General features: G+C 38.7%; 1 protein-coding gene across 1 annotated transcript; it reads left to right on the top strand.

Moving 5' to 3' along the window:
• Positions 1-610: 610 nt before the first annotated feature.
• PM20D2 (peptidase M20 domain containing 2) lies at positions 611-18,058 on the top strand. Its single transcript, XM_055433378.2, is given in 8 exon segments — positions 611-1,068; positions 3,174-3,322; positions 7,733-7,875; positions 9,208-9,362; positions 11,957-12,092; positions 13,106-13,213; positions 13,435-13,569; positions 13,572-18,058. Coding segments are annotated over 8 exon segments (1,299 nt in total). The 5' UTR covers positions 611-612; the 3' UTR covers positions 13,589-18,058.
• The last annotated feature ends 7,578 nt before the right edge of the window (positions 18,059-25,636 follow it).

Genomic DNA, 25,636 nt, shown 5'->3' with positions numbered 1-25,636 from the left:
TCCGCGATGAAGAATCCACCTGCACTGCAGCACATGGTGGGGCTGAGGTGGGGGTGGGGGTTGTGTTTCAATCCCTGAGTTGGGACGATCCCCTGGAGAAGGAAATGGCAACCCACTCCAGTATTCTTGCCCGGGAAATCTCATGGACAGAGGAGCCTGGCGCGCTACAGTCGACACGACTTATCGACTATAAACAACAACAAACGTTCACTTGGTTTGCCTCTGGTACCTATCAGCCAATGAAACCGTCCCCATTCTGCTCCTGTGGGACAGAAGCAACGACGGGCAAGCAATGCTACCCTTAGAGCACAGATCAGTTGTCAGGGCAGCCACCAGGACAGAGGTGCGCGGAGCAGTCGCCGGAACCCGGTTTTTCCCGGCGACCCCCGCCCGGCCTGGGGGGCGGAGCGCCCGCGGGGTGCAGGAGGGGCGGAGCACGTTTCGGGCGAGGCTCTGGAGGCGGGGCCGGGGGGCGCGGGGGCGGGCCTCCCGGGGGCGGTGGCGACGACCTCCGCCGACGCAGGGCGTGCGGGCGGGCTCGGTGCGCCGCCGGGAGGCAGCGATCCAGCGCTCACGGCGGGAAGTGCTGAGCGGTCGCCGGCTGTGGGCACGATGAGACCCGGAGAGGAGCGGCCGGTGGAAGGGGGTGCCTGCGCCAGCGTCTCCGATCTGGAGCTGCTGAAGCTGCGCGCGGCGGAGTGCATCGACGCGGCGGCCGAGCGCCTGGGCGCCCTGAGCCGCGCCATCTGGAGCGAGCCCGAGCTGGCCTACGAGGAGCATCGCGCCCACGGAGTGCTGACGCGCTTCTTCCAGAGCGAGACCCCGGCCGGGTCGTGGGCCGTGCAGCCGCACTACCAGCTGGCCACGGCCTTCCGCGCCGAGTGGGGGTCGCCGGAGGGCTGGGCGGCCCCGCGCCCGCTGCACCTGGGCTTTCTCTGCGAGTACGACGCGCTGCCCGGCATCGGGCACGCCTGCGGCCACAACCTGATCGCCGAGGTCGGGGCGGCGGCCGCCCTGGGCGTGAAGGGGGCCCTGGAGAGCCTCGCCGGACTGCCTCTGCCGGTGAAGGTGAGGTGGGACCCGGGAGTGGGGCTCCCTTTGCCTGCCCAGTCCGGGACCGACCGGAGAAGGGCGGCAGCTGGCGCTTCGCTCGCGCATCAGTCCCTTCCCACGCCGGGGCAGGTGTAAAGAGACAGCGCTCGATGTCCTGGCCTTTGCTATAGTGGGCAGAATCCCTGGATCAAAATCAGTAGTTCATGAGTTGCCGACCTAGCGAGATTTTACAGATTTTTGCTTTTTCTCTCCTGTGTAGTTGTAAACAATTGAGTCGACTTTCTCCCTTAGGAAAGAAACTTAGAACCAAGCCTGGTTTTCGTGATGGCTTATTTTTGGTAACGGGCAATCGCAATTGGCTGACAAGGTTGTGCAGTCTCTAGAAGGAGGTAGTTATTGTAGGGAAACCTGCGGACCCTCTTTGTTAGACTCCAAAAAAAAATTTTTTTTTTTGTTTGTGGCAGTTCTAGAAGCTGTTGTGATTAGAATCATTGAAGTTTCGATAGGAAATGTTCAGCCATTAGAACTACAAAACCTCTAGAAGTATACAGAAAATGGGAGGAGAGTCACCATTAAGAACATAGATGAGTTGATCCTTAAGTCTTAAGGTTTATTTCGCGATTTTAAGAAATGAACTCGAAATTAAACAGTGAAATGTTGTTTATGTTAGCCATAGGGCAAGTTTAATCTTGTGTTACTCTGTTTTTCCAGATGGTATATTCTTCATTCTGTGAGCTAAGATTCAGTCAACACCATTCCTGTTAAGGGGAAGATTAGTGTTATATTTCATATTTTTAGCCCATTTTTTTCCAGCATCAGTAACCTTTCTCTTTTATTCTAACAGTTCCATCTTTTGTGGCTTTTTCTGTTTAGCTGCCTTCTCTTTTCTGCCTCTGACTGGGCCTTTGTTTTTCATCTGGCTAGGATTTTGTTTTGTTTGGGGAAGGAGGTGTCCTTTGCTGTTGTGTGAAACACTGGAGAGGTTTAGCTTTAACCAGGTTTATGAAAGGTTCAGAGAAGTCAGCAAGATTTAACCTGAAAAGTCATCAGATTTCTTGAGTCAAAGGTTAAGAGTAAAAAGCAGCTTAATATAAGAGTTTGAATGCCTGGAAATATACACACTTCTGATTTTGAACCATAATACTCAGATTTAGAAGGTTATCTGTCTTACCTGAAAATGGAGTTTATGTTGATTCTCTTTGCAAGCCAAGACTTTTTCCAACTTGTTTCATTGTATTCTTATACGTGACCTTGAAAGTGTATTAGTTGTTTATAGATAATTTGTCTTTACTTTTAAAAATTGTTTGAAGAAAGTTAAAGTTTAAATATCAAAGTAAAATGTTTATTCTGTCAAGTTCTCTTTTGTTTAATTAGGTGTTTGGTGACCAATAAATCTGCCTGGTTGAGCTGGTGGAATCGAATTAGTAAGTTTGTGTAACAGTTGGCCATTTCTAACCGTGGTATTAAGATTTATTTAATACTTTTCATAAAGGATTAATGTGTTAAGACCTTTTAAAGAGGTAGTTTAGTAAAGAAACAAAGTTCAGGCCTGAAGTCAGGATATCTCATCCCAGCTCTGCCTTAAGACTTGCTCTGTGACCTGGGGCAAGATACTTCACTCCCAGCCTCAAAACCGCCTTTCTTAAAATGATGACATGGATCTCTTACCTACCTCACAGGGTTGTTGTGAGGATAACTAGTAAGTAACTAGAAAGTTCCTTACCAGTAAAGTGATTATGAATCATTATATACATATACTAAAAGATAATCAAATAAAAGCTTTAAGAAATAAGTCCTAAATAATTTTGAGGGACTTAGTATAATAGTACTTATCTTTTTTCATCTTTGACATTAGTTATATAAAATTGCGTTAGAAGATTGGGAAAAATTTCCTGTAGAGGTTTTAGTACATACTTTGCAATAAACGTGTATAATAATGTCAACTGCAAGTTTGTGATTAATTTAGCACCATAGATTTATGCCCACTGCATAATTTAAGAGTCCGAGAACAAAATCTCTCTTCATAGTTTGATACAGATTTTGAATATATATGCAAGGAAATCTGACTGACATTTCCTACTAGGAATTTTTGTCCCTCTGACACAGGTATTTCTTTCTAGGTAATTGTCCTGGGAACCCCTGCAGAAGAAGATGGTGGTGGCAAAATTGATTTAATTGAAGCCGGGGCTTTCAAAAATCTTGATGTTGTTTTTATGGCCCATCCATCTCAAGAGAATGCCGCTTATCTACCTGATGTTGCTGAACATGAGTGAGTAATCAAGTTGAAAGAAACTTCTCATTATTCATTTATTTTGGTACCTGGGTGCATCATTGAAATGGTTTAAATTTTTACATCAGAAGTTTCAGCCATAATAGTTAATGGTCCAGTTAGTAGTCTGGTTCCAAGGAGCCACTGCTCAGGTGCTTCAGGAAAACCCTACATTCTCTGCGGTAGCTAGAGAGTAATAGAGGAACCAACCCAGCACTGCTAGTGATAGTTCAGTGCTCAGGATAGTTCAGTTATCCTATCTCTCTGCATCCCTTGTTTTCAGAGGGTGAGTATTTTAACTGTCCTGGTGTCTTTGGCCTTACCACCAGGAATTGGTGTTGTGACAGGAGGAAGAATCTTTCATCTTTGGTTTCAGGGATGATGTATAGTAGTACACCTCTGGAAAACCTTAGAGATTAGAAAACTCTGCCAATGCCTCTGGCTAGAAGGGGCCAGTGGCTGCAGGCAGGCTTCCCAGTCCATTAGCCTTCTAGGATTTTAGGGTTAGGTAGGTTTATTGGCCTTGATCCTGAAGTCAGCCCTTTTGGCCTCAGGCCTTTTCTTAGTATCTGACTTCTTAGATTTTCATTGGCCATCTTTTAAGGTGGAAAGAAAGCAAGAACAAAAATTTTTAAAAATTACTCATCTGTCTGTGCTAAAAATCTGTAACAATAAATAAAGCACTGTGTCCCTATTACTCGCCTTCCGCACATCCAGTCCTTTTCTAGAGATATATATTCTTCCAGAACTTTTAGGGTGTATTTATAGCCATAGAATAGGTACATGTATAAATTAAATTTTAAAGGAGGATTCCCTCCAAAAATATTCTTCTAAATATATTGTTGATCTTGCTCTTGCTTTTTAAATTAAACAGTATGTCTTGAGTATCATTCCATATCACTTGCTAATACAAAGCAAGCATTAACGTTTCTTTTCCTGTAGTTTATTGTGCTTCAATTGTGCATAGATTTGAATCCTAGAAAAAATAGTGCTAGAATCTTTTTCATAAAGGACATCCTTTTCCATTTTATAATATTTATCACCAGTTTTGTTAAAATTCCAGTTTCTGGGTGATGGTGATAAGATATATTTTGAGGAAATAACAGGTATCCTAAAATTTTTAAGATGTATTTTACTTGAATGCTTTTCCTTATTTTTGTTTTGCTGATTGAATGTTTGGAATCAGTAAAGAATTGTCATGAGCCTCCTGAATCTACTCATTAAAAAAAAAAATCTAAATGACTTTTTATTAATTTACACATGGGTACTATTATTCAGGCTTAAAAAGTATTATCTAAGCAAGTCATCTTTGTAAATAACTATTTAATAGGCAATCCTTTCTCTAAACCTTCAATTCAGTTCAGTCACTCAGTCGTGTCCAACTCTTTGCAACCCCATGGACTGCAGCACACCAGGCCTTCCTGTCCATCACCAGCTTCCAAAGTTTACTCAAACTCATGTCCATTGAGTCAATGATGCCATGCAGCCATCTCATCCTCTGTCGTCCCCTTCTCCTCCTGCCTTCAGTCTTTCCCAGCATCCAGTTCTTTTGAAATGAGTCAGTTCTTCGCATCAGGTGGCCAAAGTATTGGAGTTTCAGCTTCAGCATCAGTCCTTCCAATGAATATTCAGGACTGATCTCCTTTAGGATGGACTGGTTGGATCTCCTTGCAGTCCAAGGGATTCTTCAAGAGTCTTCTCCAACACCACAGTTCAAAAACATCAATTCTTTGGCGCTCAGCTTTCTTTATAGTCTAACTCTCACATCCACACATGACTACTGGAAAAACCATAGGTTTGACTACACGGACCTTTGTTGGCAAAGCAATGTCTCTGCTTTTTAATATGCTGTCTGCTGCTACTGCTACTGCTAAGTCACTTCAGTCGTGTCCGACTCTGTACGAGGCCATAGACAGCAGCCCACCAGGCTCCGCCGTCCCCGGGATTCTCCAGGCAAGAACACTGGAGTGGGTTACCATTTCCTTCTCCAATGCACAAAAGTGAAAAGTGAAAGTGAAGTCACTCAGTCGTGTCCGACTGTTAGCAACCCCATGGACTGCAGCCTACCAGGCTCCTCCGTCCATGGGATTTTCCAGGCAAGAGTACTGGAGTGGGGTGCCATTGCCTTCTCCAATATGCTATCCAGGTTGGTCATAACTTTCCTTCCAAGGAGTAAGCGTCTTTTAATTTCATGGCTGCAGTCACCATCTGCAGTGATTTTGGAGTCCAAAAACAATAAAGTCTGTCACTGGTTCCCAATCTATTTGCCATGAAGTGATGGAACCAGATACCATGATCTTAGTTTTCTGAATGTTGAACTTTAAGCTAACTTTTTCACTCTCCTCTTTCACTTTAATCAAGAGGCTTTTTAGTTCTTCACTTTCTGCCAGAAGGGTGGTATCATCTGCATATCTGAGGTTATTGATATTTCTCCCGGCAATCTTGATTCCAGCTTGTGCTTCATCCAGCCCAGCGTTTCTCATGATGTACTCTGCATATAAGTTAAATAAGCAGGGTAACAATATATAGCCTTGACGTACTCCTTTCCCAATTTTGAACCAGTCTGTTGTTCCATGTCTAGTTCTAATTGTTGCTGACCTACATACAAATTTCTCAAGAGGCAGGTCAGGTGGTCTGGTATTCCCATCTCTTTAAGAATTTTCCAGAGTTTTTTGTGATCCAGACAGTCAAAGGCTTTGGCATAGTCAATAAAGCAGAAGTAGATTTTCTGAAACTCTTTTGCTTTGTCGATGATCCAGTGTATGTTGGCAATTTGATCTCTGGTTCCTTTGTCTTTTCTAAGACCAGGTTGAACATCTGAAAGTTCATGGTTCACGTACTGTTGAAGCCTGGCTTAGAGAATTTTGAGCATTACTTTATTAGCGTGTGAGATGAGTGCAATTGTGCGGTAGTTTGAGCATTCTTTGGCATTGCCTTTCTTTGGGTTTGGAATGAAAACTGACCTTTTCCATTCCTGTGGCCACTGCTGAGTTTTCCAAATTTGCTGGCATATTGAGCACTTTCATAGCATCATCTTTTAGGATTTGAAATAGCTCAACTGGAATTCCATCACCGCAACTAGCTTTGTTCGTAGTGATGCTTCCTAAGGCCCACTTGACTTCACATTCCAGGACATCTGGTTCTAGGTTGGTGATCACACCATTGTTGATTATCTGGGTTGTGAAGGTCTTTTTTGTATAATTCTTCTGTGTATTCTTGCCACCTCTTCTTAATATCTTCTGCCTCTGTTAGGTCCGTACCATTTCTGTCCTTTATTGTGCCCATCTTTCCATGAAATGTTCCCTTTGTATCTCTTCGATTTTCTTGAAGAGATCTCTAGACTTTCCCATTCTGTTGTTTTTCTCTGTTCCTTTGCATTGATCACTGAGGAAGGCTTTCTTTTCTCTCTTTGCTATTCTTTGGAACTCTGCATTCAAATGGGTATATCTTTCCTTTATTCCTTGGCCTTTTGCTTCTCTTCTTTTCACAGCTATTTGTAAGGTCTCCTCAGACAACCGTTTTGCCTTTTTGCATTTCTTTTCCTTGGGAATGGTCTTGATCCCTGCCTCCTGTACAGTGTCACAAACCTCCGTCCATAGTTCTTCAGGCACTCAGATCTAATCCCTTGTAATTTGTTTTTTATTGTATCTGAATAGTTAGACTAGTGTGAGAACTATTTGAAAGTGAGAAAATAGTGTATAAAATGTTAAGGCATTAGTGATACGGGTATTCTGGAACATTAATAAAGTATTATCAGGAACAGCTGACTTAAAGCAAGAGTATTTTATAAAACTGTGAGTTTAATCTGATTTTTAGAGATTTTCTTAACCCATTTCAAATATTACATCCTGGGAATTCTCTGGCAGTCCACTGGTTAGAACTCTGTGCACTCACTGCTGAGGGCACAGAATTTGATCCCTACTCAGAGAGCTAAAAATCCATAAGCTGGGTGGCTCTGCCAAAAAAAAAAGTAAAAGTAAAAACCCACAAGACAAAAAAAATGAACTCCTTTTTGCCTTTCCTTGACCTTTCCCCGCCCCTAAGACAGAATTATCTGAGTTTCTGCAGACCTTTGATACAGAACTGTCACCATACAGTGTAGAAGACAGGAGCCATCTTTTTTGTAATACCAGCACTTAATACAGTATTGGATTGTTTATTTAAATTTAATGGTGTACAGATTTAATTTGAAGAGGAGTTTGAGCAAAATTCTTTTTTGGACTGCCTTCTTTGTGTTAGTTCCTGTATTACAGATAAACTAGAACTAAGATATGTAAATTGATACATTATTGCTACAAATAATTTGCAAATAAAAATTCCAGCAGTGTGAATTAGTTTTGAATAATAATTGGACTTTCTTTGTTTAGTGATATTGAAAAATGTAATTCCTAATGATGTTTTATTTCCTAGTGTGACTGTGAAGTACTACGGTAAAGCGTCTCATGCTGCTGCTTATCCCTGGGAAGGGCTGAATGCATTAGATGCTGCTGTCCTCGCTTACAACAATCTGTCTGTGTTAAGACAGCAACTGAAACCAACCTGGAGAGTTCATGGTACAAATGTCAGATACTTTGGGTAATAGATGGTGCTTAATATATTTGAGTGGAATACAATTCTTTAATAGACTATTTGATGAAAAAAAAATTGGGGTTTAAAATAAATACATACATTTTTTTAAATGTAAAAAAATTTAGGAACATTTTACGTACTCTATGGATATTCCAAAAATTTTTTAACATTTTCAGAAATTCCTGGGGCAGGATAGTAGATATTTGTTTACATGTGGTTAAGATTATTTGTACATAAATAGAATGGTCATTTTGAGTATTCAAACTGATGTTTTTATGTAAGGATCTATGTTCTTTCTATTGGTATTTGAAAGTTAGAACTTGATTTCCCAGTTATCCTGTTTCTTGATACCAAAATTTCATTGTTTTCTCATTTTAAAAAACTTGATGGTTACTGGTTATACTGAAGTGCTGTTAATCCTAAGTAAAAGTATTACGCATAATTTAAAATCATGTGTAGCACCTTAATGTAAATACAGCAATAAAGTACTGTCTTGAAATTGCAGATTTATTTTTTAGTTTATTTCCTTATGCTTTGGGAAATTATTATACTTCAGATCTCTTCTTTACCCGATTTTGCTGTACTCTAAAATTAGTTCGTATCTGCACTTTTACCAATTTTCTACTTTAGTTTCTTTCTGAAAATGAATATGTAAAAATACTTTTTAAAAAAAGCAGGTCATAAAATATTAGGCTTTGCTTATTTATTTTAGTTATTATTTTGAATGGATACATCTTCCTTTTCAGTGTAGTTCCAAATAAATGCATTTGTTTTGACAGTTGAGAGTATACTTTGTGATCTTTGATTTGTATTGGTTTCTTATTGACATAAAAATATTCTCAAATATTTCCCCAGAGACAAATGCTGTTTAAAGTGGGATTCCTAAGATATGAGGGTAATTATAGAACCTCATACCATTGGGGTTTTTCCTTATGTCAAAAGTTGAGCAAAATATGCAACTGTAAGAAAGCCCACTAAAATAAAATTCTCTTTTGGAAGGCTAACAATACTTATAAAAATTTCTGACAGTTTCTTTTTAGTCAAGAATCGTAATTTATTAACATCATGTAAATTCCTAAGGCTGAAGTACATATAGACAGTTATTTTATTTTTTCCTATTAGCCAGTAAGTATCACACTATGCATAGAAACTTGTTGTATAACATCAAAATCTTAATTGGTGTATCTGTGAAGGTAATAAGTTTAAACTGTTTTTCTGTATATATGTTTGGCTGAAAAACTTTATGGCTGTATTTAAACTAAAGGAATGGTCTCCAAGCTCCAAGTTCAATTCCAGTAATTTGGTTCTTTTTATAGGTATAATAAAAAATGGTGGTGTAAAACCCAATATCATTCCCTCTTATTCTGAGTTAATCTATTACTTCCGTGCACCCTCAATGAAAGAACTTCCAGTTTTGACCAAAAAGGCAGAAGATTGCTTCAGAGCTGCAGCTTTGGCTACTGGGTGCACAGTAAGAACTTTTAAGAGTTAATCTAAGTTATAATCAGAAGTATTATGTGGGCTGGGACTGTTTATAAAGTTACATTAGAACCTAATTTTGCCTTTCTTTCATTTGGCAGTGTCTTGAATATGCAAAAATCAGTTGATTTGAAAGTCTTTCATTCTTATTTCTTTTACTCGGTGTTCACGTAGGGAAGACCACGGTTGTCTTATCACACAGGACTTAGAATAACTGGTATTGCTGAGCTAGAATCCCTGCCTTTCTGCAAGTTATATTTTTCCTTACTGGCAATTATGCTTTTAGAATTGCTCTATATAGTTGCTGTGAAGGCAACTTTATGGCAAAATCAGCCAGACCTCTTTTGTTTTTATTCCTCCTTTCACAGTTACTGCTTCTGATATCATATTTTACACCCTTTTCTTTTGTGTGTCCCTTAACTCCTTACTGTAGTTACAATGATTTTGCTGCTTTTGTGTTTTAACCTTCCTACTAGCTTTAAAGTGGTTGATCTACTACTTTTACCATGTATTTACCTTTGGCAATGAGATTTTTCCTTTTGTAATTTTCATATTTTTAGTCATGGCCTTTTTTTTTTTTTTTTCGCTTGAACAGTCCTTCAGACATTTCTTAGAAAGTTGGGGCTTTGTGATACTGAACTCTTAGCTTTTGCTTGTCTGTAAAACTTTTGATCTCTGCTTCAAATCTGAATGAAAGCTTTGTCAGGAGAATATTCTTGGTTGTAGGTTTTCCCCTTCCATCACTTTAAGTATATTGTACTACTCCTTCTGGCCTGCAGAGTTTCTGCTGAAAAGTCAGCTGATAGCCTTATGGGAATTCCCTTGTAGGTAACTTGTTGCTCTTCTCTTTTGCTTTTTAATATTCTGTCTTCATCTTTAGTTTTTGCTGTTTAATGGCAGCATGGTCCTTTTCGGATTGATCCTGTTTGGTGTTCTCTGTGTTTCCTGGACTAGGTGTCTGCTTACGTTCCCAGGTTAGGGAAGTTTTTAGCTATTATGTCTTCAGGTGTGTTCTCTGCTTCTTTCTCTCTTCTCCTTTTGGGATCCCTATAATACGAATGTTAATACCCTGTTGTCCCAGAGGGTTCTTAAACTGTCTTCATTTTTAAAAATTCACTTTTCTTTTTTCTTTTCAGCTTGAGTGATTATCACAACTTTATCTTCCACTTTGCTCATCCCTTACTCTGTATCATTTAATCTACTGTTGATTTCTTCTGGTGTATTTCTTATTTCAGTTACTGTATTCTTTCGCTCCGTGTAGTTCTTTTTTATATTTTCCAACTCTTTGTTTAAAACTTCTCATTCTGTTCATCCATTCTTCTCTGAGTTCTTTGAGCATCTTTATGATTATTACTTTAAATATCTTATCAGATAGATTGCTTATCTCCTCTTATATTTAAATAGTCTTTTAATAATTTTTATGTTTTGGCTGACTTATAGTATCTGTTGGGCTTCCCTGGTAGCTCAGCTCATAAGAATCCACCTGCAATGCAGGAGACCTGGGTTCAGTCCCTGGGTTGGGAAGATCCCCTGGAGAAGGGAATGGCTACCCACGCCAGTATTCTGACCTGGAGAATTCTTGGAGTCACAAAGAGTCAGACACAACTGTGTGACTTAGTATGTTTAGATTTCCATTGTTTCTAACTTAGATGTTGCTAAGAGTAGAATAATTATTATCTCTGCCATTTTATAATTGTTTTTTGCTAATGTTATTGGAATTATCTTTAGTTTGTGGGAATATTGCCCGTTTTTTATTTAATAAAATCTAAATCTGTAAATCCTCTTAACTGGGCACATGTAAACTGCTTCTGTATCTTAATGCACTGGAATTAATAAATGAGGACCATAGTCAGCCCCTCCACACTGTGGATCTTCTGTCTTTCTTAAAGTACTTTATACTTTTCAGACCAGGTAGTGGTGTCAGTGTCGGTTTGTATACTACTGCTGCTGCTAAGTCGCTTCAGTCGTGTCCGACTCTGTGCGACCCCATAGACAGTAGCCCACCAGGCTCCCCCGTCCCTGGGATTCTCCAGGCAAGAACACTGGAATGGGTTGCCATTTCCTTCTCCAATGCATGAGAGTGAAAAGTGAAAGTGAAGCCGCTCAGTCGTGTCTGACTCTTAGTGACCCCATGGACTGCAGCCTACCAGGCTCCTCTGTCCATGGGATTTTCCAGGCTGAAAATTAGTAAATCTTGATTTGTCTTTTAGGGGCTGTAGCCTAGAGCAGTGTTTCTTATGTGGCTTTGGGACAACCTGCATCAGAATTACTTGGGGGTGCTGGTTAAAGTGGAAATTCCTGGCTGCCCCCACTCCTGGTTTAAGTGACTGAAACAGACTTATTGGTTGGTAGAACTATGTGACCTTGTGTGCTTTGGTGCATATAAAGCATAAAGGAGATAGGGTCCTAGGAACTCTCATTATAGAAAAATGTATTTTTTTTAAAGTAAAGATTTGAGAGCGTTTATATCCCGAAGGGGAGGCGCCTCCTTTTAAAACCTCTTTCTGTTAGAGAACCAGTGCTGGTTTGAAAATTAGATCGTGAATTCAAGTTTCTTAATTTTAAATTTGTTATAATTTTTATTAGGTGGAAATTAATGGTGGAGCACATGATTATTACAATGTTCTTCCCAATAAGAGTCTGTGGAAAGCTTATGTTGAAAATGGAAAAAAGCTGGGAATAGACTTCATTTCAGAAGATGCTATGTTCAGTGGCCCTTCAGGTAATTAAGTTCTTTCAAACATACCATGCTGTTTGAGGAAGGGAAGTACCATCCAAGGTTAAATGGTTTTGCTTAACAACTTTGGAGGTTGGGGGAAGTATTGCTTATACTTTTTAATGACACTTTTTTACAAGCTTAATGGTTAGGAGAAAGACATTAAAGAACTCTTCAGTGAATGTAGAATGTCATGTGAACAGATTTGCTTTTAGAAACAGCCAACCTACTCTTGGCTTTATATTCTAAGTGTTTCTAGTGTTTAAATTTGCTTAGTTCTAATTTTTAAGTAAACTACTTAAAGGGCAAATTGAATTTTAATTCATTCTCAGTTATCAGTAAGCAGGACTTGGTTACATGGGGACATTTTCAGTTTCTGAGAAATAACAAACTATTAGAACTTAAACACTCATAAGTATATCAGGTTATTTTAGGTTTTTTTTTTTCCTTTAAAGAGCATTATTGCTAACATGTTTACATGTTAGAAATATATCTCCTAAAATACAGTAGATGTTGATAACGTAGACTCAGGGGGACTTGGAGATAAAAACAGGGTGTTGTTGAATGACATCAAGGGAAAGAGCAGGCTGAAGTAGGGTGGGTTGCTGTAAATTATTCATTTGTTAAATTTGAGGTGTTCACAGGACTTCTCAGGAAAGCTGTCCATTAGCCTATTCCAAAAGTTATCTAGGTCGGGACTTAGGGGTTGTCAACACATGAGAGGTGATTGAAGACATAGTTTTCAATGTTGAGCAGGTTGCCTGAGGACACAGAGGAAGGAGTAACCCAGAGACAAAGCTCTAGGGATCACCAGTACTCAGGAAACAGGCGACAGAAGTGACTAGAGAGGGAGCCATAGAGAAAGCCAGACAGTAGAGAGTGGAGTCATGGAAAGAAAACGGGTAGAGAATTTCCAGAAGGGAAGGAATTGTAAATCATTTCAGGTGTATAGAGATTAAGGTACATGTGCTCCATTGGACTAGCAATTAAAAATTCATGATTCGTCTTACCTTTCCAAGGATCTACCGATTTTGGAAATGTTTCTTTTGTGGTTCCCGGGATTCATCCATATTTTTACATTGGGTCTAATGCCTTGAATCATACAGAACAATATACTGAAGCTGCAGGTAAGTGTTGATATTTTGACATGCGCTTTTTTTGTAGTAGCAGATGCCTTTTTAACTGCTTAGTTTAGCCCATTGTCACTTCTTTACTGAACACCTCAGGAAACACTATATTGTGGTGGTCAGTTGGAGAGGCAGTTTAGATACTGAGAGCTAACCTGAAAACGAATAACTTGGTTGTAATACATGTGAAGTTACCTTTATTTAACTTCTCTCCTGTTTAGGCTCACAAGAGGCTCAGTTCTACACTTTGAGAACAGCCAAAGCTCTGGCAATGACTGCACTGGATGTTATTTTTAAACCAGAGTTGCTGGAAAGAATCAGAGAGGACTTCAAATTGAAACTTCAAGAAGAAGAGTTTTAAATACAGTAGAATAAAAGGCGGGTTTAGGAGCTACTTACAGATCTTTCGAAAGAAGTGATGATTTTTTTCCTGTAATCTTTTTTAATGAGCGAGGAGGGCATGGCTTGTTTCTCAGTCTTAAAGGAGTCAAATTCCTCTTACCTGAAAAGTGAGGACACGATGTGGAAAAAACATATTACCTCATATCTAGAGTGAAAATTTCACAAATCTGTGGCTGATGAAATTGTGACCTTTCAGAGCTGCCATTTCGTAAACAACCTGGATGACACATGGTTTATTGGTGATAATATTTTATAAAGCCATATGTTGTGTGAGTATATTATAAAAGATCCAAGAGATTTCAGGCCTTATATTCATAATGGGCACATGAAAGATATTTTTGGTATTGGTTGGTAACACTGTTCTATAAATTTGTTTAAAAATTCCTGTTCTAAATTTAGGGAAGATTCATTTGGAATATCTGACTGTATCTGTTTTGGGCTAGAGACTCTTTTCATTGATAATAAAAGTAGGCTTTTAATCAGAAATGCTGTGGGGAAACAACTGGTAACTCAGGTACAAAGAATGAGCTTAAGTTACCATTTGAAAGAAAATGAAAATGTTCTTTTTTGTGTATAACCTGCTCTGAGAAGTGGCATTGAAGTGCTGTTTCTCATTCCATATTATTGTAATAGGGAAAATGGTATAGGATAGGATGAGACTCTTCCTGTAAGGTTTTTGCTTGGTGGCCCCATGAGGAATAGTGAGAGGAGTGATGCCTGCTTATCTTGAATGTTAATGTCATGGAACTGGTCCCCTCTACCTAGCAGCCCTGTTCAGGCTTCTCCTCAGAAGCTAGCCTGTCCAGCCTGAGTACACTCGGTAGTTTATTAAATTTAGGGGACAGAATTCTAAGCTTCCTTAAGCCCCATGCTAGCCCAGAATAAACTAAAGAGTGTTATATTAGTTTTTTCTGGTGTGACTTTCTTTATCATAATAAAAGAACGTGAAAAGTATCCAGTAAAACAAATATATTAAGCTGTGAGTATAGTAAAGGTCCAGGAGTCTTTATTTTAAAGGGAGCCCTCAAATTTGAGCCATAAGCATTCCACAAATGGAAGGGGGAAAGAGAGCAAAGTGAGCATTTGGTCTCAGCTGTAAGCAAGTCAACATGTATGCTCTGAGACTTCGGCTTCTCATTTGGAAAGTTAGATTTGATCCCTTATCCTTATAGTCTTTTAAACCTCTATTTCCTCTTCTATCTGAAGTTATTTAAAGTTAAGAGAAAGAGAGGGGAATTTGAGGGCAGAGTTAGTATTTTGAGAATTGCTTTCCTTCTGTATCTGCTGTCTGCAGACTGGCCTGATTTGGCAGGCAGCCTGATTGTTTATGGCTGCTGCTGCTGCTGCGTCACTTCAGTCGTGTCCGACTCTGTGTGACCCCATAGACAGAAGCCCACCAGGCTCCCCCGTCCCTGAGATTCTCCAGGCAAGAAGACTGGAGTGGGTTGCCATTTCCTTCTCCAATGTGTGAAAGTAAAAAGTGAAAGTAAAGTTGCTCAGTCGTGTCCAACTCTTAGCGACCCCACGGACTGCAGCCTACCAGGCTGCTCCATCCATGGGATTTTCTAGGCAAGAGTACTGGAGTGGCTTGCCATTGCCTTCTCTGGTGTTTATGGCTAGCATGCTGAAAATGAGCTGTTCTTTTTAAAGGGCACAGGAAGAAACAGCATCAGAGAGTAAATTGTGTGACCTGCAACACCTAAAATATTTACTGTCTGCCCCTTTGTAAAATAAAGTTTGCCAGTCCATCCTGTATAACATAAAAACTGGTTCTCTTTGACTTACATCATATAATCAGATCTTCTCCTAGAAGAAACCTTCAAACCTCTGAATTGAAAACACTGAGAAAGGGATTTAGATAGCAGTACCCGTAATGTGTCACTGGTTTGTCCTCACTGGGCGTTCTGGCTCTTTCGAAGTTTGCTTTCTTGTAGTATCAAGCCTTAAGGCTGTCTCCTGTGCAGGCCACTCTTCTTAACTCTTTGTATCAGCTTTTAGAACTTGATCCTCCTTGACATTCTTTGTCTGATTTTTTAAAATTAGAGTAGATCCCTGGGTCCGGAAGACCCCCTGGAGATGGGAATGGCTACCCACTCCAGTATTCTTGCCTGGAGAATTCCATTTCCCCCTAGATCTCACCTTGACGTTTTATGTTAAGTTATTTAGTATAATTCAGACTTTTAAAATCCCCTCTTCATTTTTATTTACTAGTGAGTTAACTGAGCCATATTACATTAAAGCGTGTAAATAAATATGTAAATAATGCTGAGTCAAAATCTCCCATCCGGAGGAACAGCTGTAGCTAATCTTCACTATGCAATTAGAATTTGGGAGACTACTTCCTTTGTGAAAGTATTAGTTGCTTAGTCGTGACAGACTGCGACACATGGACTGTAACCCACCAAGCTCCTCTGTCCATGGGATTTTCCAGGCAAGAATACTGGAGTGGGTTGCAGTCCCTTCTCCAGAGGATCTTTGCAACCCGGGGATCAAACCCAGGCCTCCTGCGTTGCAGGCGGATTCTTCACCGTTTGAGTCACCAGGGAAACCCACTTCTTTGTAACGGTAGTTTTTCCTTTTGGAACTAAGGTCTTTCTTTATCCTCATACTTCAATGGCATGTTTGTAACGTACTAAATTTTCCTAAATGTTTATACTTAGCTTAAGTTATCATTGTGTTGATTGGGCCTCACATTTTCGATTAAATCTCCAAAGATTATTTGGAGGATAAATGGAGAACCACTCAATTACAGGAGAACAGTGTCACTTCTAGATAAAAAGAGTTATATATATATGTATATACATATACTCTGTATATGTAAATGATGAGTATTTTTAAGAGGTTGACACATGAAGAAGACTTTTTCAAAATATAATTTTGTGTCTTGTTTTTGAGAAAGGGAGCAACTGACTTTTTCTCCCAGAATTAGTTTGAATGATGACACATGACTGTCTCTCAGATTCAGTGATTGTATGTTATTCCTCCACTCGATTATGTATTCTTTGAAGCCGTTGTCTTTTCAGTATGCTTAATCTCCTTTAAGTACACTAAAACCTGACTCATTTGAAAGAAAAAACAGGCCAAGCTAAGTTAGTATAAAGTTTAAAATAATTTGACTTTTAAAATATTGAATTAACTTCTGACCTAAACTAGAGAGATAGGTGGACCTGCTTCAGTATCTTGGTTTTTATGGAAAATGGTTTTATTACATGCTTTTTTTTGTTTTCAACTTTCACTGTTCACAGGCTAAACTGAACGCCTTTTCCTCAAATACCAATTTTTGGCTATTTTTGTTAAATTAATAGACCTAAAATATATAATCCAGATTAATGGTTTAAATTTAATAACAGATTGAACATGTTTTTTCTTTTGTGACTTAATTTTAAAAGCAGGCCTGATTGAATATGGGACCTGTATAAAACAATTATGTGGTCCTACTTACTACTAAGTTGCTATATACTATATAATGAGTGAGTGTAGCTAATATTTAGCTTGCCTCTTAAAATTCTCAGGTTCTATTAGTTTTAAAAACTACTCATATTTTATGAATTATTCAGAAATTTTTCCCTTTTAATTGCTTCTTTCTGTAGCACTCCTAAGGGCTGGGACATTTAGGTTAAACTAGAACATTTTCATGTGTTCATGAATACTTGTATAAACTGGAAGTGTTTTGGTTTCCCACAATCCTCCAAAGGACTGTTTATTTATTAGTAAGTTGTAGTGATCTTTTCAACAGTCGAGTTCGGTGAACATTTGCTGAGGAGAGCCTACTTCTAAGCACTGGGGGTAAGGTAAGGAGTAAGATACAGTCCATGCTCCCAAAAACTTGTGGTTGGTGGTAACTTCTCATAAGATTTGCTTCATTTAAGCAACACTGGGTTTGAGGGAACACCTGAAGGCTGCTGTCTTGGAAATTTTTGAGGAAATGTTTCTAAACTATTTTAAAATACCTAAGTCATCTCAGTCTGTTTGAATAGAAGAAATTGATGTGAAAAGTCTTCTTAAAGAATGATTGTCTAATTTTAGAATATGTTCTTTTTAGAAAACCTTTCAGATAGTTGTATTTAATACATTTCTTACTTTTTAGTTGAAGCATCTCTGGTCTTCTGGAAAATGTCCTACATAGTACTAGCCTTCAAAAGATCAAAGTAAATTTTCATTGTAAAATAAGTCAATTGCCTTCCTGTTAGCTATCAACTCTTTATAAGTGTGTAAGGTATGAAAAACTGCTTTTTCATTTTTGTTTATATTTCAGCAAGCCTTTTTGCAAACAAATTATATAGTTAAGGATGGTGCACTTGATATGTATGAAGTTAATATTTTCAAGTAAAATCAGTCTCTACTACTATCAGATCATAGTCATTTAAAAAATATTTTAATGCATACGTACATTAAAATATGTATGAAAAAATGTATAATGTTAATAAATGTATTTATCAAATAGCAGTTGTGGTTTTTTTTCAACCTATATAGGGAGTTTTGAAAATATATGAATAAAAGGCACAATTACCCAAATACACTGGGACATAATCTTTTTTAAAAATTTATTTTTTGGAGAGAATAATTTCTTTACAATGTTGTGTTGCTTTCTGCTGTATATATTATAGTCTCTTATTCAGTATTACAGATGTTGATTTGCTTTTAAACTATAATGTCATGTTATTTATATGAGAATTTAAAAAGAACAATTATTTTTGTTTAAAAAGGAGTGTTTTACTAGTCTCAGATGCTGAGAAATGCCAGGACAAGTTTTACATGATGAGATGTAGGTACATAATTACAGTATTGAATTTTCTTAAAAAATTCTTTTCAACTTCAGTACAAAGTCATACCATGTAATAACTTAAATGCAACAGAGCAGATTTTTAGATTCTTATCAATGACTAGAGAATAAGTGCCTCATACGAAAAAAATTACAAGTGTCCGTGTTTTTTTTGGTTTGAACTGACTTTCAAAACAGTCCAAATCTGTTCTTTTTTTTCCCGATGATTAAAATGTAAAATGAGCTTTGATTAGTATAGTGGATCACAGCATCCAGTCGCTTTAAAAAGTAAACCTCAAAAATACAAAATAGAAAAGAATATCAAATCAAGGTCTTCAATAGACAAAATTCTTGTTTAGCTCAAAAGACTAAGTAGACATTGCCCCACTGAGTAAATATAAGTTGCCTTTGAGAGAGTTTGAACTTTATTAGTTGTGTTGCTAATGCCTGACACCTTTTTGTTTGACCTGAGAGAATGGAAAGCAGTTCAAAACTCCATGTTTTCCCACTTGAGCTTAATTTATTTAAGGAATAACCAAACCTAGATCCAAGCATTGTTACTGCCTGTGAATGATATGGATTCAGGATTAACCATCATTTCAAGCCTTGTCATCAGACCTGACTCATTCCTCACAGTAGAATCATGTGTTGTATACGAATCTAAGTACCCCTGGACTATAAGAATTCAAGTTTACTTTCAGCTTGATAGAGGAGTAAGAGGCCACCTGTGAAGAAGTAGACTTGGGTGCAGTTGAAATCTTAGCAAAACTTTAAGCTATTGTCTGTCCATTAATCTCTGAAAGTGGTGGCTCAGTTATTGTTCAGCCTAATGTTTCCTCAAAGATGGAGCGGGTACCCACAGGCAACTGTTTGGTATACCTCCCATTGTCTTAGAAAGCTTTTAGCTTCTGCCCATCCATCCAAAGTCACAAAACCCACTCAGGAGGGTTGTGTGTTTTTAAGACACACTCTTTTGTAAAAAAATATGTATGTACAAAGAGTTTATAATAGAAAATGCCAGCCAGAAAGAGATCGCAGCCACAGCTGTTTCAGATGTTTATGATGGTGCTCAGTCATGTCCAGCTCTTTATGATCCTATGGACCGTAGCCCACCAGGCTCCTCTGTCCATGGGATTTCCCAGGCAAGAATACTGAGTGAGTTCCCATGCCCTCCTCCAGGGGATCTTTCCGACCTGGAGATTGAACCCATATCTCTTATGTTTCCTGCAGTGGTAGGCACGTTCTCAACTACTGGGTCCACCTGGGAAGCCCCTTATCTCTAGGAGTCTCTCCAATCAGATTTTAGCCCATGTTTCCCAGCTTCTGATGTTGCTATTACCCCACCTACCCTCTGCCACTTTTTAAGTTCTGGCCTAAATATTACTTGTTTCATTGATCCAAGGTTGGAACAAAAGAATTTAGAAAATCAAGGGGAAATAATTACAAAACTTTATAAATTAACTCACAAAGCATAGATTTCTTATTCTAAGATGATAAGAACAATTTGACTAATAAAACTTGTTTTCTGTCCTCACCCCAATATGTCATAACTGTATTTATTACCTATTAGTATATGGCCTTGATTTATCCATTCCCACTGCCAAAGAAACACATTTTTCTGCCTGTACAGAAGCATGTTCTTCATGTTGAATCAGTTTCTGATGTTTTGGTTATTTGTGGGGGTGGTTGGTTTGTTTTTAACACTGTGAAGTGTCCTTGTTCTGGCCTAATTTTCAGACAGCTATTATTGAGTACAAGGTAGGCTGAGTAGGAAAAAGCTTATTCTGGCTCTTGTTTCTAATTCCTTTCACATCTCCTGAAGGGCCAGCTCACCCTCTTTTAGCTCAGTAGAAGGCCTATACAAACTGAAATGGAATTTTGATAAGGGTAGAGAGACACTTGAATTAGCTCTCCTGTGAATTAAGAATTGAGGTGAGGTCATTTAGAGGATGATGACCTCTGGGATTTTAAGGTCAATGAATCTGGAATTGAATGTCGTGTGTGAGCAGAGAAGGACAATCTTTATAGTGAATAAAGCAAATCACTCTGAAAAAAAGGTAACTGCCGAGAAAGAGAAGCTATCTGAAATCGTTACAGTACTCATCAGGCACAGCCATTTATTTACTTAGTGTCTTTGTGATTCCTGTGTTCTTAAGCTAGTTTGAGTGGGTTACTGTTCCATTGAATCACTAAGGTATAGTTTTGTACTTCCCTGGTTGGCTCAGATGGTAAAGAATCTGCCTGCAATACAAGAGACCTGGCTTTGATCCCCAAATTGGGAAGATCCCCAGGAGAAGGGAATGGCTACCCCCACTCCAGTATTCTTGCCTGGAGAATTTCATGGACAGAGGACCCTGGCAGGCCACGATGTCACGTAGAGCCACAAAGAGTCGAACATAACTGAGTGACTAACATTAACAAGGTATAGTTTAATTCCATTTGTGATTTTTAAAGTTTTAAAAAGCTGAGAACTTGGAATTACATTACACACTATTTACTCAATAAGAATACTGATCTCAAATTAGCATCCATTCTATACATTCATTGTTAATATGAGGAAATTAAGCCTAGAGTGTGACAAGAATATTTCCCTAAGAGTATTCATCACAGTATTATTTTTTTATCCAGTGTTAAATGAAAAGATTGCCATATACAGTCATAGTATGGAATGATTTTAATGGCTGCAAAACATAGGGAGCTTTTAGTAGGAAAATGGTCATACTATGTCATGAAAAAGAACCTGTATCAATTTGTATATAAAATATGGTGGCAACTATATAAAACTCTGTAGAAAAAAAGATGAGAAGTAACACTAGTTGTCCATGGCTAGTAGGATTATGAATGGGTTTTTTTCTGCTTTTTATAACTTTACAAATTACCATCCCCTCCAAAACAAAAAAAGGTAGAAAGGAAATATTCCTCCCACATAGAGTAAGCATGCAATACTGAGTTGTTTCATGTATAAATGCAGCTCTTACATAACTTTTTGTGAGTGATACTAAAGGTATATGGTTACACAAACCTAGTTCAGTGCTTTGCTCACTTGAATGTATGTAAGAATCACCTGGGGAACTTGTTAACATACAGATTCTAATTGGGTGTGGGGTGAGGCTTGATGTTCTGCTTTCCTAACATGTTCCTAGGTAATATCAGCACTCTTCTGGGAATTACAAGTATTTTTCCCTGCCGGGAGCCAGCGAGGAAAATCCTACCCGTGGCAAAGGTTAACTGGGGAAGAGGCCTGACGGGCAAAGGCTAATCAGGACTCGAGGAACCCCCTGGACTTATCTGAGCATCTATCCCAAAGAAAACTGGAGTCTGACTGCTTTACTATCTTACGCCTCTTACCAAGTCCTCTAATACTTACGGGGGCTTCCCCCCAACCACCTTTCTCTGAAAACATTAATTCAGAGCTGTAGTTTAAAAGTTCTCCTCGGCTTAATAGGAGTTTTCCAATCCAAGCCCCTCTGATAGCTTTCTAACTTGCATGACAAGTTTGTCCGGGCTCTTACAACTATGAGTGTGACTGTTTATAGCCTCCCAGCCATGCAAGGACAGAAAGCCTAATATTCTAAAATACAGGAATCTGTTGAAGAGGTTAAAATCATTAGAATAGTACTAAAAAAGATTTCATTGTTGAATTAATGCTTGCTGCAGTTTCCTCTATCTATTGTATCCTTGGAAATACATTAATCACATATAGAGAATATAAGTAGTAGCCTTTGATTTAACAACATTAGATCTTAAGTTAATAAGTTCCTTTCTTGCAGCTCACTACACCGGTGCCTTATAGGAATGTAACTTTGTTATGTGTCTAGCACCTAACTTTAGGAAAGTCACCTTAAAAGAAGTCTTTTACTTGCTAACTAACCTATTGTCAGGATGGAGGGCCATAAAACTGTTAGCAGGCCCCCTGGCCAGAAGATGATGTAAACCACCTAAAAACTTTTATCACGAGATACACAAAAATAAGCCCCGATCCTGATAAGGGTCAAGACTGCTGACCCCAGGTGATTTTGGCGTGACTCTATACCTCCCTTTCTCTGTTTCTTATGCGCATAACTTAGGGTATAAAAGCAGCACTGGAAAATAAAGTTTTGGGCCTTGCTCACTGAAGCTTGGTCTCCCCGTGTCATTCTTTCTCTTTTTCCATCCTTTTCTCTAGTCTCCTTTTTCTGGTTGAGATCCTTGGAGCGCTGGGCCCTCTGCGTTTACTTATCTGCCTGGGCTTCTAAGACCCACTCGAGGGGGTGCCCTGGTGGGGTGCCTCCAGTGATTCGAGAGGGCGCCTGCGGCCTACGTAAACAGAGCAAACCCCGTGCTGGGGTTTTATTGGTTTCCAGCGTAAACCAAGGAATCATCAGCCCCTGTCTCTCTCTTTCTCTCTCTCTCTCTCTGACGCCGACGCCGTTCATCCCGAGGATACCCTGGGCCATATCGAGGCTGGTCCCCGATATTTCCCAATTATATATAGATAAAAATTAAACAATATGAAATTGAAAAGTTAAAGCAGCCAATTATTTCGAGAGTGGTGATAATACTTAAGTGAACTAAATAGTTTTATTCTAACATTATTAATGTGTTTGTTGGATAATATGCTTTCTTATTACTGCAAATACTGAAATTTCCCATACAAAGACACTCAGTTGTAACACAGTTTTTTTTAATAACAATCAGAATGAAATGTTCTTTCTCTGCATGCTTTATTGTGATCATTATGACTTACATTCACACACAGTTTTGGGCTCCATGGTCAAACCCACAAGTCCACGTGCCTACAGGGTGGAATGCAGGCTCAGACCTAGGTTTGTGAAGTTCTACAGTGAATTAGAAATATAAAATAATTAAACAAACTGGTCTTTCACCACAGACAGTTTGAAAAGCACTGCTCTTGAACATTGCATGCTACATACTAGGTGCTTAGAATTACTTGCTGAATGAATGAATAAATACAAAAAGTGTCATTATTAAAAATGAATAAATAGAAAAGTGCAATTATTAAAATTTTTTTCTCATATTAATGTTTATGTATTGTGAGTGACAATTTGTTTATTTGTTCAGTATTCATGTGATACCTGCCTTTTTTTTTTAGCTGCACTGCATGGCATGCAGGATCTTAGTCCCCTCACCAGGAATCGAATCCGTGCCCCTGCAATGAAACGCAGTCTTAACCACTGGACCGGCGGGGAAGTCCTCATACCTGCCTGTTAACTAGAAATACTATTAACCAAATCTCTCTACTCTCCAGTCAAGCCAGCAAGTTTATTAAGTACTATAGATGTCCACATCTAAAGGGTGGTTTTCTCCAAAATTATCAGAAAAGAGAGTTGCTTTGTATTTAGGTTTTTATGAAGTCAGATTACAGAGTTCTGTCTCAGTGACATAGCTTTGAGAGCAAAGTACTGTCACTTCAATCAATGCTATTAGATGCTTGTAGAGATCACCTGAGAATTGCTAGAAAAGGTAGCAAAGACATTGACATGAATTCAATAACTTATTCTTCATACCACTAGTATAGATATCAATGTAAACAAGTCTTTTAAGATCACTCTAAAAAACAATACTGTATGTGATTATGTTGTAAAGATCAAGAGTAAATACTTATAATATGCACTGCTGTTGTTGTTCAGCTGCTCAGTTGTATCCAACTCTCTGTGCCCCCATGGACTATAGCACGCCAGGCTTCCCTGTCCTTCACTGTCTCCTGGAGTTTGCTCACACTCATGTCCATTGAGTCAGTGATGCCATCCAACCATCTCATCCTGTCACCCCCATCTCCTCCTGCCCTCAGATGCACTAGATATACTGTTATGAAGCTGAATAATTCCTAAAGGCATATGGGCTAAATCGTGTCTTCCCAAAATTTATATTTTGAAGTTCTCAAACCCCACCGCCTCAATGTGATTTCTTTGAAGATGGGGCCTTGAAAGAAGTAATTAAGGTTAAATGAGATCACAAGGGCAGGTCTATAATCCAATATGACTTGTGTCACCTAAAAGAAGAGACACCAAGGATGCATGTACTCAGAGAAAGAGATCAGGTGAGGACAGCAAGTAGGCAGCCATCTGTCAGCCAAGGAGACAGACCTCAGGAGAAAACAAACCTGCCAGCCTCTTGACTTTGGACTTCCAGCCTCCAGAACTGACAGAAAATAAGTATCTTGTTTAAGCTTCCCAGTTTATGGTACTCCACTCTGGCAGCCTGAGCAAACTAATACAATACAGCATCCTATATGCTGGTTCAAATGGCAGAGCTCCCAAACATTGTGGATGGAAGTAAAGATTATGTGTCCTTGAAACTCGCCCAGATGATTCAAAGTGGTCCTGCTCTGAGGAAGAAGCAAGTGGCAAAGATGTTTGTGAAATTTGATTGGAACTGTTTCATAAAATGAGCATGAAAAAGGTAATGTTCTAAAAATATTTTTAGTATTAAAAGTTGACATTTAACTATTTCATCTATATTCCTTTACATTTTTCTACTAGAGTTTGCTATTTAAAAAAAACTTTTTTTATTTCAAGAAAATGGGAGCTTGCACTGTAATTAGACTTTCTGAAAATTTGGTTGTTTTTTTTTTAAAGACCAAAGTATAACCCGCATGAAGAAATAACATGATATTATTTAGTATAATAATACTTGCCTTAGTTAACTTGACTTAGCAGGATCAGTCAAATTAGCTTTGGAGTAAAAATGACATAATAGGGTATAGAGTTTATTTGAATTTCAAACAAATGCTTTATGCATAAATTTGATAGGAGTTGATCCTGTGGATATATAGTATTAGAACCCTCTCCTTTATCCCCTGCCCTGATATCAGTGGCCTTTGTTTTCTGGTTCACAGATGCTGGTATTCACTGAGTATAAATGGAGATGTCCAGTGATGTGTAACCATTTCTTTTTCATTTTGGCAGTCTCTCCTACATTCAGTAACCATGTATTTCTCATCCTAACAAGTTATAGGTAGTCCCAAATTATGCATTTCCTTGCCATGGTTATGAAGAAAAAAGTCAGTCTAATCCCAGGTTCATCAGCGAAGACATCACATTACTAACTTCACTTTGAACTTGGACATGCTGCAAGGTGGAGATTCATGAAGCAGTGATTATTAAATAGGGAACACTCACACACAAATTTTCTAGGCTAGTTACCCCTATGACAAAACTGACAAAATGCCTGCAAATACTCTCTTCTTCAAAGTTTCCCTACCAGGGAAATACCTACCCAAATCAGAAACCATTGTACCAATCTAAAGAGCTTTTCTT

The sequence above is a fragment of the Moschus berezovskii genome, chromosome 10 (genome assembly GCF_049115385.1).
Source record: "Moschus berezovskii isolate FMDL1 chromosome 10, NW_MosBer_1.0, whole genome shotgun sequence".
Classification (NCBI taxonomy): Eukaryota; Metazoa; Chordata; class Mammalia; order Artiodactyla; family Moschidae; genus Moschus; species Moschus berezovskii.
The sequence above is the reverse complement of the archived record's forward strand: the minus strand, read 5'-3'. Positions and strand labels throughout refer to the sequence as shown.